Source organism: Protopterus annectens, chromosome 1.part2 (genome assembly GCF_019279795.1).
Source record: "Protopterus annectens isolate FY-2018-M chromosome 1.part2, PAN1.0, whole genome shotgun sequence".
Lineage (NCBI taxonomy): Eukaryota > Metazoa > Chordata > Ceratodontiformes > Protopteridae > Protopterus > Protopterus annectens.
The window spans coordinates 388,688,491-388,703,580 of NC_056727.1; the positions used below are offsets into that span (position 1 = coordinate 388,688,491).

At 38.3% G+C, this 15,090-nt stretch overlaps 1 protein-coding gene across 1 annotated transcript in view; it reads left to right on the plus strand.

The window, feature by feature from the left end:
- Positions 1-15,090, plus strand: part of PLCB1 (phospholipase C beta 1) — a 4,354,095-nt gene that overhangs the window by 2,368,603 nt on the left and 1,970,402 nt on the right. The window contains exon 8 of the mRNA XM_044056572.1: positions 12,820-12,920. Coding sequence (XP_043912507.1) covers positions 12,820-12,920 — 101 coding nt within the window. The remainder of the gene's footprint in view (positions 1-12,819; positions 12,921-15,090) is intronic.

Here is a 15,090-nt window from a genome sequence, read left to right on the forward strand (position 1 = left end):
TTTATAGAACATTTCACATTTTTTTTAATCTGAAGCCTGGGAACATAGCAAAAGTTTCTGTTCCAGCATTCTAAGCCATAATAAAGACATTTCCTGTGCCAAGTTACTTTCTTCCCTGGAAATGTGAAAACTGTAGATAAAGCCAATGACATAATTTCCTGTGTGCTACTGTTTCTAAAGAGACAGATAAAACATTTATTTTTGTGGGGGGCTGTGCTCTCTATTTGAGGTGTAAAACACAAGCAGTCCACTTAATATCTATGGAGTCCTGAAAGTACACTTTCCTTTCACTTAATATTGGGTTATCACTCAAGTATACCTATGGTTCACTGCTACCTAAACAATGAGCATCAGGTGACTGCTTTCTTTACCTGTAAACAAGAAGTGAAATATGTAGATTTATTTGTAAGGCTTATTTTGCAGTCTTCATAAAACTTTGTAAAACAATTTTACCTAAACCAAAGGACTAATATTGCTTTTGACACCACAGACATGCAAATTTCAGAAATCTGCAATGCAACAATTTTAACAGCGGTCTGTAAATAAATTGGCAAGTAATGCTAGCAAGATAAGTATCTTTCTTAGTTTGTTCTGAATTCACAATATACAATACCTGTTCAGGCTGCCATTTTCTGTTTCTTTTCGTTTTCACACAAGCCTCTCAGCTGTCCAGAATTTTTCAGAATGTCCCTGATTATGCCTTATATTTTTCCTCAAGCCCTCACATTTTGTTTAATATTCTGGTAACTCACTAAGAATTATTGTCAATCAATAATGCCAGACAGCAGAGTTTCATAATTCTTATTGTTCAAAAAGTATATGCTGATACAAAACTTATTGCTCCATTAGCTTTTTAAGGGAATATTCCAATATACGCTTAAGCTCCTTAATCTTGTATAGGAGTCATTACTACTCTTGTGAATGCGTACCAAATCTCACATGACTGGTATGTTTACAGTTCTGTAGGCTGGATCATCACTTTGGAGTCTAAGGGAGGCAGAGAATAGAGATAAGGCATTTAGATACTTTGGGTAACAGAAAACTGATAGCTGAGATTTTTTGGGTAAGGAACCACTAAGGTTTTTCAAGCTGAGGTAGGTTCTTAGACAGGTACAAATTGAACGGTGCATTGTATTCCTGTAGTGGCCTGCTAGGGGACAATTAGAGGGGAATGATTACATCTTTGGACTGAGAGGAGAAATTAATAATCATGTGAACAATGTAGAAGGCTAGTCCTGAGTCTTCAGTTTGGTGAGGTATGAGAATTTCCTAATGACAGTGCATATGTTGCAGTCAAAGAAGAGTTCATTGGTCGTGAAGGTGTCTAAGTGTCTAATGACAGGATCTGTTTGGTTGTCATTTATTTGGAAGGTAAATTCCTGTTTCCCATATTTTACTACACTATATTCTTCTGGCCTTGTATATCAGCTGGAATATAGTTAGTCAGTGAGAATATATATTTACTGGTTAGCTATAATGTGTCATGAGCTATATACTCATGTCATTCTGTTTACCTTGCATTAGTTAGACTACATGATTTTCAATCTGTAGTTTTCCTTCACTGCTTTCCAGAAATGGATGGATGTACTGTTAAAGATGGGAGGACCTATTCTGATATTTATAAAGACAGGTACCTTTAGAGGAGAGTCCCCTTTTCGGCTATTACATCAGACTCAAAAAACTCAACTTTATCTCAGAGCACACAAACTGATGTTTCACTTTGCAAGTCAAGATTAGACGATCGGCAGGATGTAAAGTATTTTTGCTGCCTAGAAGTATACATGTACTTTCTCACAGAAAACCTTTAACATATTTAATGTTTGTTGTAAGGGTCTTGGAACTTGTTACACTGAGTGATGTTTAAAAATCATCCCAAGGGATAGGACATTGATCAGACCACACCTCGAGGTCTGCATGCAATTCTGCACCTATATAAGGAAAGAATATTATCAGGAATCTAAGAAATCCAGTGCAGAGATTATAGAAATAAATCATGAAATAAAGTGGAAGGAATATGACAACATGTTAGAGCAGGTGGAGATGTCACCTGAGTCTAGAAGGGACAGAGGGAATGTATGACATTGATGTAGATGATAATGTCAGACAGATATGAAGGGGATATGAAGGGGATATTATGAACAAAAAGAATATGGGGAAGAGGTGCTGCAGGCAGCAGATTATAGGTCTAACTATTCTTCAGTCTTCAATAATACTTATTCACAGAGGAAGATGTGGAGCCATGGAATGCATTTCTTGAATAGATGGTAAAAACAAATCCTCAGATGCATTCAAGAGGGCATAGGAGAGATGGGTAAAGGTAAGGGTGGCAGGGATGGACAAGAGCTGATTATTTAGGCACATAAAATGACAGACTAGATTGACTTATTGCTTCACCAATAGGAAAATGTAACATATTGTAATAGCACTGCACAAGTTTGGTTCATTTATCCTCCACTTTCTTTACTTTACTGGTACTTCTAGAACTTGTTACACAATATTAAGTCAAGACTGTTTCTAAAAAATAAGGTTTTTCTTCTATCTCATTTACAATATTTCTTTTTAAATACCTAAAGATGCCCGTTCAGCTCTGGTCCCCGAAGCATTCTAGTTACAGTGAAATGAGCTTATCCATAGTCCATGTACTAAAACCTAATAATTATGTGCTTCACCACCTGCAAATTGGCACTATATTGCTTTGTTAGTCGCTTGAGTTCAATGTGAAATACCTTTTCCTGCTTTATTCTAACAGATGTGCTTCCTATGTTGCATCTTATTATTCACTTGATGAATGGTTTATGATACCACTTATCAGCAGTAATCTCATTTACATTTCTTATTGTTTACGTGATGAATAATGTATGATATCACTTATCTGCAATAGTCTCACTTGCTTTTATTATTGGTCACATGATGAGTGGTGTATGATATCGCTTATCAGGAGTAATCTCTCTTACCTTTCTTATTGTTCACATGATGAGTGGTGTATGATATTGCTTATCTGCAGTAATCTCACATTTCTTATTGTTTAGATGATGGATGGTGTATGATATTGCTTATCAGCAGTAATCTCACTTACTTTTCCAGCTATACACTGTGGTAGCGTAGAGGGTGAAGTTCTGACTAAGACCCAGGTGATCAATGTATAATTAGTAGCTCAGACATGAGGAAGATGGCAGTAAGGAAAGGCATCCCTGTCTGGGAGGGGTGTGGGGGGGGGTCAGGCTGTTGACATTAGTAACTCATTCATCAAGACCTTGTTTAGGTCAGGACTTATCAAACTCACCAGGCTGGGCATCTACAAGGACAAATAAGTCATGTTTGCTTGTATTACAAGTTGGACATGTCATCAGCTCCCTACTCTATGTTGGCTACCCCATCCTTCCAGAGCCAAGTGGTTGTAGGGCTTTAGAAACCATGCTGGTGTGAATGACCTGAGACGTACCTCCCTGGACTACATGAAAAGAGACATAGAGGAGCTCTCTGAGCATGTAGCCCAGGCTGGTATGACCCTGACCTTGAGTAGCATCTTACCCTCACCAAGAATGATGCCACAATATGAAGACAAGATGATCAATTTCAACAATTGGCTTAAGTATTGGTGTCATTCAAAGGGGATCCAATGCTTGTCAGCTTGGGATGATATGCATGGCAAGCCACGATGCTTTGCTAGGGACGGCTTGCACCTGTCACCCCTGAGCTTTTGGATATTGGCAAAGGCTCTTGCTACCCCCATAGTGCCTTTTTTAGGCAAGGCTTAAAAGACAAACCCACCTCCATAGGTATCACAAGGGATAAGAAACTAAGAGTAATGCTACTCAACGCCAGAAGTCTAAACCTCAAGATGCACGCACTCGAAACTCTCCTTAGCATGGAGAACATCGATATCTGTGCAGTAACAGAAACCTGGTTCAAGGCTCCCGAGAGCACCCCAGCACTACCAGGTTATACCTCATACCATGCTTTTCAGCCCCAAAACTTGGACCGAACCACAAAAGGAGGGGGAGTATCGATATTCATCAAAGATACCCACACCTCCAGGTTGGTGGCAAAGCACGAAGCATCAGAGACTATCCATGTGCAACTAACAGTGGGTAAAACTGCCTTCCAGTTTATAGCCTGCTACAGACCACCCTCCCAAACCCAGGAACCCCACTCGGCCTTCCTGAGAAAACTGGAAAATATGAAGGTCTCTCCGAACACCATTATATTGGGCGACTTCAACTACCCAAACATAGATTGGGAGCATTACTCAAGCTCCAACACCCTTGCCCAAAGGTTCCTAGAATTCATAAACTCAAATGCTATGGAACAACTTGTTACCACTCCCACAAGAGGGGAAAACATACTGGACCTGATCATCACCAACATGGGGACTCTATGCTCCAGACCAGAAGTGTATCCCTCACTGGTAAGATCAGACCATAAACTGATCTCACTGGATATTCACATCCCGACCCCACCCCTGCCCAGAAAACCACAGTGAAAAACTTCTCTAAAGCAAATTTCACACTCCTCAAAACCGAGGTGGAATCCTTCAAAGCCCCCGGGCCTGTGGAAAATACGGCCCAGACCGCAGAATCCTTTATAAATGCATTCTATGAACACCTTCAGGAATGCATGGATCATGCAATCCCAAATAAAACCAAGACCCAATCCTCCAAAGGCAGACAACCTGTCTGGTGGACCCCAGCCATAAACAAACTATACAATAGAAGGAGGAAGCTACTACATGATAGAGCAAAATCCCAAAAAGGGAAGGCATCTCTGATCAGTATTAGCAAAAAACTAAGGGCACTCATAAAATCGTCAAAGGCCAGCTTTGAGAGAAAAATTGCACAGGACACTAAGGATAATCACAAGGCTTTCTTTAGTTATGTTAGGAACCTGGGTGGGAATTCCCAGATATGCTCTGAATTAGTCCAAAATGACAAAAATACACTGATCCCACAGACATTGCCAACATCCTAGCTGACAGGTTCAGCGCAAACTTCTCCCCTCCCCACCAAAGGGCAAATATCTATCCCAGCAGAGTGCTGCCCCTGACATCTCAGATGCTCAGGTGGGAGCCGCCTCTCCAAAGCAAAAACACAGCATCAATGGGACCAGGCGGTGTCCCAGGCTGCGTCCTACATGAACTCCAAGAAGAGCTAAACCCAAACATAAAACTACTGTTCAATCTCAGCCTTACTACAGGATATGTACCCAAAGAGTGGCGTACAGCAACAGTGGTCCCTCTCCACAAAGGTGGTGCCTCAATGGACCCTGGAAACTATCGCCCCATAAGCCTGACTAGCTTGGTCTGCAAAGCTATGGAAAGGATCATCATGGACCTCATAAATAAAGATATTGGGGACCTACAGACACTGGATCCTACCCAGTTCGGCTTTGTTAAGGGCAGATCCTGCCTCTTAAACCTGGTTGACTTCTTTGAAACAGTCACTAAGGCCATTGACAAAGGGAAGGTGGTCCACACAGCCTATCTGGACCTCGCAAAAGCCTTCGATACAATACCCCACTCGGGCATTATAGATAAGCTCACCAGCTTAAATATAAACCCCTATGTCACTAGATGGGTTGCAAACTGGCTCAAGGACAGAACCCACATGGTTAGAATTGCTGGAGCCATGTCAGACTCCAAACCAGTTACAAGTGGCGTCCCACAAGGCTCAGTCCTGGGACCTCTCTTGTTTGGTATATATTTCTCGGAGGTACAGGCCAACACGGAAGGACTGTGGCTGACCAAGTTCGCAGATGACTGCAAACTGGGTGCCATAATCATCTCTCCAGCCGACACAAGCATCCTCCAAAAGGGCCACATAGAAACAGACAACTGGTGCCAGAGCCATGGCCTCAAGCTAAATGCCAAAAGTGTATAGTCATCCCCTTTGGCAAAAACAAAGTGCCCACAAATTACCACATAGGTGGTAATCCATTAAGTACAGAAGAAGTAATTAGGGACCTGGGGACCCAAGTTGATAGCAATCTCTCATTTGACAACCACGTGGCCAAAGTGGTTAGAAAAACATTTTATATAGCCCACCTAATCATGAAGGGATTCACATCTAGATTAGGGGAGGTCATCGTGCCTCTTTACTTATCCCTCATCAGGCCCATAATTGAGTACAATGCCCCTTTTGGGATGTACCTTACCAAACACCTGCAGCAACTGGAAAGACCCCAAAAGTACCTCACCAAGAGGATCAAAGGGCTCAAACAGATGCCATATGCTGCCCGGTTAAAGAAACTCCAGCTCTACTCAGTGGCATACCGCCTGCTCAGAGGTGACCTGTGCCTGACGTATAAGGCCATGTCCAACCCGGAATTAAGGGACATGCTGCACCTCAAAAAATCCAAATCCCATCGAGCTACACGCTCCAGAGACTTGAACCTCAGCACTGAAATAAATAGGACATGCTGGAGGGACAGATTCATAACCCAGAGGCTCCCTTCACTATGGAATAAAATCCCAGTCCAGGTTAGGCAGAGTCCCTCATTAATTCTCTTCAAGAGGAGTCTTGATGAGTGGATGGGAGATCATAGGTTTACCCCGGGTATCACTCTGTGTCACTGTTAGACAGAGGCACAGTATACTAACCTCGAAAAAGGGCATAGAAAAATTAATTTAAAATGGGTGGCGAAAGCCAAACATACTCTGGCTAGGCTTATAAATGCCCTAGGGCAGATAGCCTAGTATGAACCTATGAACCTATGAACTTACATATATATATATATATATATATATATATATATATATATATATATATATGCAGTTCTACAAGTTTCAGCTCTGCTTTCCCTCCTAAATGAGAGGCTACCTTCTCATTCTCCATCTGTCTTTACTGGCTGTGCTAGGAGTATACAAGACAGACACCAGTCATTCTTAGTTCCCTTCCCTTTGTCAGGGTGGTCCCACCTACAGGAGGTAGTACATTGCATGGGGGATGAGAGCGATAATAACAAACCTGGGCATCTGATGGTCACTTAGGGTTGTTGAAAGACGACCCTCACAAAATACTTTCTCAACTATAATGAGGATAGCTTATAAAATGATTCTTCCTGTATCTGTGGAGAAAGAATGAGACTTGCGAGAGACATCCATTTCAGTTATACATATCAAAATACAAGTCTGCCAATGGTGCAGTCCATGCTTCAGAAGCTTTTTTATCATTCATTGATATATATAGTCTGACATCATTGCTTCGAGTACATTCATACTAGAGAACCAGTACTAAGTTCTTGTCTTTTCAAAATGGAAAAATGTCAGTGTTTGCCATAGAATCTTAAGTTTAGCATCCCTTGGCTTATGTATTTTCAATTGAATTGGATATTATTTTGCTTATAATGAGGGGAAGTCTGCTCTGCTCTATCAAAATATAACAGTGGTTTTGTTAAGACTATATAAAAATGTAATCTTTGTATTTGGTTACTATAATTTTGGCAAGTTATCACAGTATGTACCTCTCCTCACTTTTGCGATCTCAAACTGCTCTCTATCCCTTCCCAATCAACATTGCTCCTTTTAACTATTTCAACTTACCCCTTTTAAATAACTACATGTTTTCCATAAACACTCTCTTTCAGTATTTTGTAATCATTCTACTTTCTAGCATTGTATTATTCATAAAAAGTAATATTTCAATCTGACGTTCTGTTTTGTATTCACAAATGTTTGGTCATTCTTCACACTGCTATAATTCAACCTGATGTTATTAACTGTATTTATAATCTGACTTTCAGATATTCATGCTGTGATTTTTACATCTGAATCTTAACATATTTAAATCTCCAGCTTACTGCAATGACTGCACCTCTTATCAAAGTTCAGCTTTACAATAGAATCAATTCCAAAAGACTCGTTCTCATTGTAGGTGACCACTTACACTGAAGTAAGCCTCTTACACAGAGAGCAAGCCTTTTGGAATCAGGGCACACTTACAATGAGAGCAACTCTTTTGTAATCTGGCCTGATGTGTATCTGCCTCATTGATATTATATATATATATATATATATATATATATATATATATATATATATATATATATATATATATATATATATATATATATATATATATATGTGTGTGTGTGTGTAATACGTGTGATTCATTGCACATATTAATTCATATCTCATTAATATCATTTAAAATTAAAATAGTCTTTATTCTTATGCTTATGCTGCAAAAATGCAATCCAACCCAATCAGATTTTCCCAGTAAATAAATATATAAATAAAATACATTTTGAAAAGAGAGACAATAAAGGCATGCAAGGGCTGCACTAGGTCTGTCTTTAACAGATTTTTAGTTTGTATAAAACTTTTTTTCTCACATTTTCAGTCCTGAATAGTATTCACTACCACAGCACATCATCTAGAGGCATGTGGCATATGACGTTCATTAACAAATACCTTATGTCACTTTACATTAATGACATTTCTGAAAGGTGGTAGTTTCGAACTATAAAAGGAGAGGGCAACAGCTATATTTACAAAAAGATAATGGTCATCTAAGCAAACAGCACCAGCATAGGGCTTGGATGTGCATCAGTTGACCCAGAGAAAATATTGAATAGTTTGTACAAATAGTGTGTAATCAGTGTATAGTGCCACGTTTACTAGAAGCTTCTATTCCAGTGATTTTGTGTGTATTTGATGTCCCATGATTTATCTTTATAACGTTTGGGAGTGCATAATGTGAACAAACCATATGAACACACTATCTGTGGCACTAACCTCATGCAGTAAGCATGTTATCTTTGTGCATGACTTGAGTTTTTAATGGAATGTGCAGTTTCATGTTACATCTGAGACATTCCGTTAGGGAAATAGGTGTGGGTAAATGTCAGTTTAATTTCTCCAAGTTATTTGGGTTTTTAATACCATGACAACAACTGACCCCAGTCCTAAGTCAGGGTATAATTAGAGTTCATGAAAATAATGATATTTCAATCCTTGATGATAGCCAAAAGTGCTCTTCTCAACATGGGATCATAGGAGGTTACTAGCATTTCTAAGCCTAGGCATTCATGCCCCAGTTTTTCCAATTATCAGTGCTCAAGGAGCAAAATGGCTTTGGTATATGCCTGTGCCTTAGGTCCCCTACAAGCTGTCCCTGTCTGTAAGGGACCCAGGAAACAAGCCAAGGCTGAATTTGTGATTTCCTATCCATTGGTCTTAACTGTGTTTGAACGGGGTTAGGGAAGAAATCTGCTTCACATGAATGGGGAGTTTGTCCCAGAGTAGGGGTACTCTTAGAGACATGTACCAGTCCTTCCAAAATGTTTTGTTTATGTCACAGACAAGGTTTAGATCCTTAGAATGGACAGTTCTAGTGCTGTTTGTTTTGTGAATGTGTAACAGATTCATCAGGGCTCGATCGAAGAATGCCGTGTAGGTTAGGCATAGATTACCCCACATTAGTCTACAGAGCTGCTGAGTACAGGAACAGGGCATTGAGCTGGTCTGCAAAAGGACATGTCATTTATGTCCAGTATTCTTTTAGTGGGAAACCAGGTGGCTGCTCCAGCTGTTGAAAATGCCTGGTCAAGAACATGCCGAAGGTTGCACTGTACTCGACTATTCTAACGACGGCTGAGTGTAGTGGTACTGTGATCTCCCTAGATCTGGATGTCATGTCCTTATTTATAAGTTGTGCTATGTAGAAGTTTTTGTTCATAACAATTTGAAATGGTAGAGTCAGCTAGAGTGAGTCCTGAAATGTGGAGACTGAATGGGTGAAAGAACTGACTTACATAAACTAAGTTGAAGATATCATTTCTGGAAATATTCCTTTTTCTCTGAGACATGATGATCTTGCAGTTGTTATATATAAGTTCAAGGTATGTGTGGAAATCATTTCCTCCCTCTGGAAAAAGAAGTTTAAAAGAGAAGAATGTTTTCTGATAAATATATATATAAATATATATATATATATATATATATATATATATATATATGGGTCTACTTTGTTTTAGCAAAATTACAGTTAACCGAAACTTTAAAATGTGAGGCACATCACAGAAGGCTTAAACTTCCGAATCAACTAATCTCCAATAATTTCTACAGGGAAATGAACCATTTAGCTACCATGATACAACAAAAACAACCAACGCAAATTAAACCCATGCAGGTGAGGGCCTGCACCCCCCACTCCCCCTAATAACTAAATATACCAACTCCAAGATCACACTACACTGGCAAAAAGGGCAGATTCACTCTGGTTGCCAAGTGGTTTGTTTCCCTGCAGAAAATATCAGTGATTTGCTGGTTTGGCATATTCCGTGTTCGGTGAAATCATCTTGGATTTTTTTGAGTAAGTGTAATTTCCTTTAAGCAAGGCAGACCCGTATATATTTGTAGTCATACCTCTCAACTGTCCAGATTTTCGTAGAATGTGCACATTTTTGCCTCATATATTTGTTCTGTTCCTCATAAAAGTTGTGATTTTCAGGCAAATCACTGGGATGATCTGAGGACTGAAGTCACTAAATAATGATATACATTTGTTTTTCAGACTTCATATCCTTCATAAAAATGCATGCTAAGACAAATTCTGTTATTCTAGCAACTTTCTAAGTTTATAAGAGCAATATTTAAAATCTATACCTATTTTTGGGCCTTTGTCTCCCCATTCTGTTGGGGTCTACTTCAAAACATTGTAATCTTGTAACGTTGAAAATCATAATATTGAAACCATAACATCAAAAATTCAAAAGACTGAAAACCCAAAACAATGAAACTTCAGAACACTGAAACTTAGCTTCATAACATTGAAAACTACATCTTACATGTAAATAAGATCCCTCCACCTGTAACACCACCTAACAAACACACTTTCAACTATGTTTCTGCAGGGGGGCAAGCACCCCTGCGCCCCCCCATGTGGGGGGTTCTGCCTCCACACACCCCGTAAATTAAATATACCAACTCCAAAATCACACTACGGTGGAAAAAATTAATTTCCTAACCTCAGTGTATGGTGATTGCAATATAGTGAGGTTAGGAAATTAACTTTTTTCCACTGTAGTGCAATCTTGGGTTGGTATGTTTAATTTACAGGGGATGGGGGGTGCAGGGGGGGCCTGCCCCCCTGCAGAAATGTAGTAGAAAGTGTGCTTGTTAGTTAGGTGTTGTTATACATGTGTGGTGCAGTTTTTAATCTTATGAAGCACAGTTTCAGTGTTCTGAGTTTTCATTGTTTTGGGTTTCCAGTGTTTTGGGATTTCAGTGTTTTGGTCTCAATATTTTGAATTTCATCATTATGAAATGTTAATGTTTTGAAGTAGACCTATATATATATATATATATATATATATATATATATATATATATATATATATATATATATATATATATATATATTATATAATATATTCATTTTCTTCTTTCGGCTTTTCCTGGTTAGGGGTCCTCACAGCGGATCACCTGTCTGCTCATGATTAGCAGTGGAGTTTTACGGTGTCGGGTTGCCAACCCAGCGCCAAACCTTTCACAGAAGGCACACACATGCACGCACTCACGCCTAGGGCCAATTTAGAATGCCCAATCCGCCTACAGCATGTCATGGGATGTGGGAGGAAACCGGAGTACCTGAAGGAAACCTATGCGACATATATGCACATACACATATATGCATCTCCGAACGCCTACTACTCCATTTGCAATGTTTTTTTTTTTAGCATGAGCAGATTAAATACTGTATTGTCAGAAGTCATGTGAGGTTTAAATGTATAAAATATGATACATGTGTTGTCCTTAACATACAAGTGCATTTTTCTAGTAAACTACTACTGCTACTAAACCTAAAACTCCCTTCCCAATGAGTGCCACAGTACACACTCCTAGTGCCTCCCACTCCCTCACCATGGCTTCCAAACTGACGTCACTCAAACTCAAATAATCGATGCTTGCCTGAACTCATGGTCAAGTTCAAGCATGAGCAGTAGCCTACATGACACTTCTGTTCAAGTTTCTGTTCAAGTGCTTGTAATAGACCCAGAAGTCCAATGACAACAGCCATTTTAATTTCCTGGCATTTAATTATGTCATGATGCTCAGGTAGCCATTTAAGTCAGGTGTTTTTACAGGTTGTGTTTTTTTTTCCTAGCAAAATTTGCAGAATGTGTTTTCTCCTGCAAGTCACTAAATCAGTGTTAAGTCCTTCATCGTTCTCTACCAATTTCAGACATTACTGTTGTATAGGGCACCCAACCACAAAATGGTATTTAACTTACAACACAGTAATATAAGGCTAGAAGAAAGTTTGTTAAAGCATCTAACTCACTAAAAGTTTGAAAACAAGCAGGCCGAAGAAAATATGGAAGGATGTATGCCGCTCATTAAGCTCAAGTGACATACAAACTGCTGATGCACCATTGTTATTCCTGCTTTAGGGCAATTCCTTGGAATACAGAGTGGTATAACAGTTGAAATTCAGCAAGGATAACAAGTTAATGTTATTTTTAAGGATTCACTATAGTAAGGAGTAAGAAAGAAGGGGCTGGGACCATTTTAATATACCTTTTACTTGTCAGCACTGATTAGTTGCAGCTGAACATTATGCGAGCTGAAGGATCACCATCCACAAACTGGGGAGGGAGACATGGTGTAAACAAACTGCAGTTTAAAGCTGCGCACTAGACATCTTTCTTTTCTTAAAAAGCCATCAAACATTATATTTATAAATAAATTCCATCTGATTAAAAGAAAAGCAGAGGTTTGAGAAATATTACTGCTATACTGTTTTAAATAATGTATTTATGTTTATCACTGTGTTCTTTAAAACGATAAAATATAGTGATTTTTTTTTGTTTGTTTTACAGAATGACACCATATCTCCAGATGATTTCACACCTGAAGCTTACAGAATATTTGTAAATAGCATCTGCCCAAGACAAGAAATCGACAATATATTTTCGGAATTGTAAGGACTTGCCTTCTTTATCTTTGTCATTCTGCACTGTTATTATTGTCATATGTGAAATATTAATCCACATTAGTATTAAGAGCTCTGCACTGAAAAGCAAACAGTAAACAAGTTGGTTGTTAATGTGTACAACTCAACAAATAACTGCTATAACATGCTATCAAAGGAACTTTATATGTGTGAAGTTTATCTCTATGAATGATTTGCCTGTTTAATTCTGTTAGAAATTCTTAGGCATAGCAAGAGAAATGCAATTCTCAGGACTGAGGTAGAAGAGAACAAGCAATACCTTCATTCACAGGTCAAATGCTATGAAGTAAATACAGCATCTTCAAACAGCAGGTTGAAATACATAATAAACATCAACATATTAATATTAAATTGGGTAAATTACTTATGTTTATGATGTCTCTCTAACTTAAAAAAAACAGCTTTGTGCATAATGAATCATGACACCGTGTCTCAGCAATTCCATTTGACAAGACTATGTACTGATAATTCACTCTGACAAACTTGTGAGTATCAGCCTCATTGTCTGTGGTATGGATTTTGTTTCCTATTTCTCAGAAAAGAACACAAATAGATCAGCTGGATTTTCAAACTATTTTAAGGATCTTTTTTTCTGATTAGTAGAAGTTTAACTTAATTCAGTTAAACTGAAGAAAAAAATACTGCAAAAAAAAAAAAAACTGCACTGAACACCATCGGTTCTGGTTTATACACATGAGCACATCAGGACACACACAAACACACACACCATACACACATGTGCGTGCATGCATGAAGACACTCTCACACACACGCACACACACACACACACACACACACACACACACACACACACACACGCTCGCACAGACATACATTGCCATACCGGCCAACTGTCTGATTTTCAGGGACATTCCTGATTTTAACTCAAAATTTAGCTCTGTCTCTCCTTTCATCCCTCCTAAAACCAGTGACATCTGGAGAAAAGGTGCTGAATTACATGTAATAAATAATGACATCTAATGATCTACAGACTTTTTTTACTTCAGAGAATGTATATTAATTCACATTATCTTATTATGTCAATGTCTCAGGCTAATAGTATTAATATTTTAAATATGTTCCTGATTGTCCATGATTTTTTCTGGATTTGTCCATGATTCTTTGGGAGTTACGCAGATTGTTTATGATAAACTGCGTATGTAAAATCACTGTGAGTCTCCAGGTAAATGAAGTAGCAGAAAGGATTACCCATGAGCCAAAAAGCACAGTTAGAATCATGCTTTTCTGTCAGTTCCACTGTTCTGATGAGTCCTTCCAGCACTGCCATATATGTGACCTAAAAGTAAACTGAATATTGATGAAGTTATAAACATTCGCTCTGCAGAAAGATGGTGTTTAGCCAAATAATCAATCATGAATTTTGAATTTTCAACACAATGAATGCAGACAATGTAAAATAATAAAATGTTGAAATAAAACACAGAAACTGACATTTCACTGCTGTGCTATATTTATGTATATACCAGTTTATATTGTGAATAACAGAACATAAAAACAGGAAAGTTAATAACCTTCTAACGTTAGCTTTGTATGCAGTGCTTAGCTTACTTAACTGCAGTCAAAATTTTATTACTACAATTTGGCAGTCTACTAAAGCTTAGGACAGCTGTACTATACAGAGCACATGCTGGCAAGCAAAACAACTTTAACTCTCTCTTCTTCATGCCTGCTATCAGTAAAATACATAGCATGCCATAAGCTATTATATATATTTTGATATCCTTAGGAGAATAGCTAGTAAACCACCCAGATATGTTGTTGCCATTATAAAAACACTGTCATTTCTCCAGCAAACTGGATTTGCAATCTGTGTCTGATCATCTGCAATGTACTACAGCTATCTATGTACATTTTAAATGCTTTACTGAAGTTCAGTATTCAGTTGACACAAAAACAAAAACAGTATTTACAAAGTACACATACCATAAAATTAGGTCACCTCAAAAATTTTAAATTCTTTATTGTAGTACAATTAATTGTTTCACAAATTAACTCTATTTCCACATTTCTCAAATGAATTATTTAACTATGTCCAGTATTTATTAACTGGATATCCATTTATTTCAAATGTGGTTCAGTGACTAAATCCAGAAAATCTTGAAAAGAAACAGCTCAT